This window comes from Rhagoletis zephyria, unplaced genomic scaffold (genome assembly GCF_001687245.7).
Source record: "Rhagoletis zephyria isolate East Lansing unplaced genomic scaffold, Rhagoletis_zephyria_1.1 Rzeph_scaffold_01062, whole genome shotgun sequence".
Classification (NCBI taxonomy): Eukaryota; Metazoa; Arthropoda; class Insecta; order Diptera; family Tephritidae; genus Rhagoletis; species Rhagoletis zephyria.
This window is the reverse complement of record NW_016158146.1, coordinates 114077-119167: the sequence shown is the minus strand read 5'-3', so window position 1 is coordinate 119167 and position 5091 is coordinate 114077. Positions and strand designations below refer to the sequence as shown.

The 5091-nt window shown below is 42.9% G+C and overlaps 1 protein-coding gene across 1 annotated transcript; it reads right to left on the bottom strand.

Annotated features, from left to right (window-relative positions):
• Window positions 1-3081: 3081 nt before the first annotated feature.
• On the bottom strand, window positions 3082-3843 carry LOC108362656 (uncharacterized). Its single transcript, XM_017615733.1, has one exon. The coding sequence runs from the start codon at window positions 3841-3843 to the stop codon at window positions 3082-3084; it is 762 nt and encodes a 253-aa protein (XP_017471222.1).
• Window positions 3844-5091: the final 1248 nt, after the last annotated feature.

The window sequence follows — 5091 nt, the reverse complement described above, 5'->3', positions numbered from 1 at the left end:
ACAAAAGAAAAAGGTGGAAAAAGAAACTGTCATAAAACAGTGTTCCGCCACTGCAAACATCTATTTAGGTGCAGGGTTTTATTTCCGACGGATTAGTTTGCTATTTAAGATTGCTGGTCAAGTTTGATTGCGTGCGCCACATCACTCCCCCTTCTAAGTAATGCGAAAACGTACTCTTCGTCCAGCCCGTGTTGGATATTCGTTGGGCGCCGTTACCGAAGATGGGGTCACATTGTCATTGATTATGTGTGCAGCTTTCAACCGATCAATGCTTATATTCACATGTTTTCCTTGAATATCGAGCTTAAAATATTTTTCGTTTCATTTTATAACCGGAAAGGGGCCTTCATATGGCGGTTGGAGCGGCCAGCGAACGCTGTCTGTCCTTATGAAAACCGCTGGAGTAGTCATCAAATCGGTCTCGATGAATGGGGATGGTCGTGAGTGGTTTGTCGTTTGTGACGGTTTAAGTTTACGCATTTTATAACGAAGATACGTTACAAAATATTGTTCGGAAACCTCATTGCTTTTCCAAGATATTTGCAAAAACTCACCTGACAAGCGAAGCGAGCCTCCATATACCATCTCTGTTGGTGTTGACTTTCAATCTTCTTTGTACGCCGTTTGATAACCCAATAATATAAAAGGAATTATGTCGACCCGNAATATTGCTAAGTTCCCGGAACAGCGATGATTCGAACTGACGTCCTTGATCCGTAGAGACTCGAAGAGGAACGCCAAATCTGCTGATCCAATTTGAATAAAACGCGTGTTCTATCGACTCTGCCGTAATATCTTCTACGGGGTATGCCTCTACCCATCGCGTGTAACGATCGATGCACGTAAGGCAATAACGAAAACCTCTATTAGGCGGCAAAGGTCCGATTATATCAATGTTGACGTGTTCAAAACGACTATTTGCCAGGGTGTAAGTAGACAATGGCGCTCTGTTGTGGCGATGCACCTTCGCTTTTTGGCATGCCATACACGTTTTGGTCCATTGACGACAGTCCTTTCTGAGGTTAGGCCACGTGTACTTTTCAGCGACTAGTTTGATCGTTTTCGCTGCTCCGCAATGGCAAATATTATGCATTGCCATAAAGCCAATTTTACGAAAGGCTGTGTTAGAAATGGACGTATCTTAATCCAAGCTTGACGTGTTCTTCGTTAAAAGTTGCTGAAGCTCGTGATCAGTGCGTTGACTTTCTGCTAATTTACTGTAGTCAATAAGATGTTCGACATGTATTGCTTCAATGCGTGATAGGGCATCTGCGATTATGTTGTCTTTCCCCGGTAGATAGCGGATGTCGGTTGTAAATTGGCTCAGAAAATCGAGATACCTTACTTGCCTTGGCGAAGCTTTTTCCAGTTTCTGCTGAAACGCAAACTGAAGAGGCTTGTGGTCCGTAAATAAGCAAAAACTTTGACCTTCAAGCATATGCTGAAAATATTTTACAGCCTTGTACGCACCTAACAATTCCCGGTCGTACGTACTGAAGCGCTGTTGTGTCGATGTGAGACGCTCTGAGTAGAAACCCAGTGGTTGTCAGACGTTTCCGTCTTGCTGTTGCAGAACGGCACCAAAGGCAGTACTAGAGGCGTCTACTGTAAGTGACATGGGTGCTCCTGTCTTAGGGAATACCAGCGAGGTTGCCTCAGCAAGTTCTCTTTTGCACTGCTGAAAAGCTTTAACAGTGTCATCGTTCCACTCAATTTTCGTGGCATCGTTCTTTTTGTTGCCTTTAATCAGTCCTGAAAGTACGCCTTGGCTTATCGCTGCTTTTGGCAAAAAACGTCGAAAATAGTTGAGCATGCCCATAAAACGCCTCAGATCGCAAACTCGTTTGGGCAACTCAAAATTGTTAATAGCCTTAACCCTATCAGCTGGAGGCTTTACTCCGTCTTTGCTGACTATATAGCCCCAAAACAATACCTCTGGCTTCCCAAAAACGCACTTACTTGGGTTTATAATCACATTATACTCACGCAATCTTTCAAATACGGCGCGAAGGTGTTGTCGATGCTGGTCCTCGTTTTTCGATGCCACTAGAATGTCGTCTAGGTACGACCATGCGAAATCCAAGTCTCGCAAGGCGTGGTCCATAAACCGTTGAAAGGTTTGACTTGCGTTGCGAAGTCCAAAACACATAAAAACAAATTCAAACATACCAAACGGCGTCGTTATTGCTGTTTTTGGTATGTCAGCCGGCTCTACTGGTAGTTGATGGTATGCGCGAAGCAAGTCTATAGTTGAAAAAACAGTGCAGCCGTGCAAGTTATGTGTGAAATCGTGAAGATGCGGTATCGGGTACCGATCGGGTTCCGTAACGCTGTTCAATCGCCTAAAATCTCCGCACGGCCTCCATTCGCCATTTTTTTTTCGCATCATATGTAGCGGGCTTGCCCACGGGCTCCGCGACGGGCGGCAAATACCAGCGTCTAGAAGTGTTTGAATTTCCGCCTTCGCTGCCTTCAGTTTGTCGGGTGCCAAACGCCTGGGCTTAGAAAAAATCGGTGGTCCTTTAGTTATTATGTGATGCGTGACGTCGTGTGTTATATTTTTTGGTGGTACGTTTGTCAGCGCAAGGTCCTTAAACTCTCGCAGTAGGTCCTGAAAAGGCATATCACTGTTGATAACTTTGCGATACGTTCGTTGAGCTATCAACAAGTTTGCGCTGATGCAAGTCGACCAGAAGTTGAAAGTGTGCCAGGAAGTCTGCTCCTACAATGGGCTGCGAAACGTCAGCTACGATAAACTTCCATTGGAATTTTCTTCTCAAACCAAGGTTTAAATACATTACGCGTTCTCCGTAAGTTTTTATGGTCGTCTTATTGGCAGCATACAGGAATACTTTCGGATTTGGATGTCTGCGCAGTTCCGCTGTTGGAGGTATGACGCTAACCTCTGCCCCCGTGTCTACTAAAAATTGCATCTTGCTATCTCGGTCGACTATCAAAAGACAACGGTTTTTAGAAGAGACCCTGTCACGTACCGCGTTTGTGCCAGGGGTTTTAGTTTAAAGAATGTGAGCAGGGGGATCGGCATTTGGTTGCTTTTTCGCCGAATTTTTTATGGTACCATCAAATGCTGTCGCCTTTGTTGGGTGTACATGAGCGTCCTCGGGAGGCCGACCGACGTGTTTGCCTACCACGCTGTTGAAGCTTAGCTTTCGGTTCGGCTACCTCTTTTGTTAGCGCCGCCATCTTCCGAAAAATTTCAGACTGCCCGTCGTCGCTTCGTGCTGCTACCGCGTGTATCTGCGGGCCGTCGCTAACCTCAATAATTTTATCTGCCAACAAAGCAACCTTGTCAAGCGGCTCGTTACTAATAGATATGATGGAGCGCACGTTCTGTGGCAATCTGCTAAGCCAAATCGATCTCAGCATGCTGTCGTTTATTTCAGTACCTGGCAGCAGACGCATTTCACGTAGCAAATGTGACGGCCTCATGTCACCTAGTTCAAGGTCTTGCAACAAGTTCTTGATTCGTTTTTGTTCCGAATCCGAAAATTGCTCTAGAATACGCTTTTTTAATGTTTGGTACATATCGCTAGATGGTGGATGTAGTATTAAGTCACTAATTTGCGCGAGTACGCCGCTTTCTATAGCGGCTACCACTGTGTGATATTTCGACCGGTCGCTGCTGATTCCCGCAGCAACAAATTGCGACTCCACCTGCGCCAACCACAATTCGGGCTTCGCATGCCAAAATGGCGGAATTTTCACGGTGACACGTGATATTTCGTTGCCATTTGTTGCTCCGGGCAATACTGCAGGCATAAAAGGTATGGCCTGCGTTGTCGTCTGCTCGGGACTCTCCTTTAATTCTCCTTCATCCGGCATGTTGTTCGTCGGGGTCACCAATATATGTGGTCTCGCGCGAAAGAAAAAACAAATTTAATGTGTCACTACTATATTTATTTCTTACAAATAATTTATAATAACGAAATTTTAGTTTTTCGGCTGGCTCGCGATCTCGTCGACGTGAGGAAAAACGAAAGAAGAAGGTGGAAAAAGATGCTGTCATAAAACAGTGTTCCGCCACAGCAAACATCTATGTAGGTGCAGGGTTGCATTTCCGACGGATTAGTTTGCTATTTAAGATTGCTGGTCAAGTTCGATTGCGTGCGCCACAATAGATTACTGGAACTTGGAATGGAGATATATAAAATCATTGTCTACTCATGGATGAGGGCTGCCACCTTTTAAAATAATCAAAATTCAACTTCAACTAAGGGAGCTATTTATTTGAAAATTATATTAAAAAATGGGTGTCGAGGTTTAAAAAAGCTGTATCTCGAATATATTTTGAAAAGGGTTGCCACTTATTTGACAAGTCAAATTTAAATTAATTATACGCAAGCTATCTAAAGAATTAAAATATGGTTGTCTAACGAAATATTGTTAACAAACCTTTAGTTCGAATAATATTTAAGTCTTTCACAAGGGTTGCCACCTTTTCAAAAATTAAATTCAATTATATTAAATTAAATATAACAGTAAAAGGTGCGCAATGGTTCTGGCAGTTGATTTATCGGCGGTGATTTGAGATTTATCCCAGCCCAACTCAACCCTGGTGTCTCCGAATGAAGCTTTAAGAAAGTTTTAGTTTGAAAAAATTTTGAAGATGGTTAAACAAATTTTAAACCTCCTGTTTTTTAAGTGAGTTTTCTTGAAATAAATTTTACTCAATGTAGCACTTTGAAATTTCATACACTCAGCGAAGCGGGTGAGGGCGATCTAGTATATATATATATTTATCTATGTTACCGCATAACCTTGGACCATGTTCACCGATTTCTATAATTATTTTTTTAAAGGAAATGTGTTACCTCAAAGGTGGTCCCATACTAATTTGCTTTAGATCCGATCATTGCATCATGAAGAAATGAACGTTAATCTTAAATCTTAATCTTGTGTTTATAGAACTTTTTATTAAAAATGTAATTTTCAAGCAAAAAACACAACCCACTTAAATTCTCACATATAAATTTAGGAGTACCATTAATTTCAGGATCCAATGAGCGGATCTGACGGCCGCTGTGGTATAGTGGTTAGCAGTGCGCGCTTCCACTCCGCGGGGCCTGGGTT

Bases quoted from the DNA above. Each gene is read 5' to 3' on its own strand.
- LOC108362656 (XM_017615733.1), bottom strand. From the start codon at position 3,843: ATGCCGGATGAAGGAGAATTAAAGGAGAGTCCCGAGCAGACGACAACG.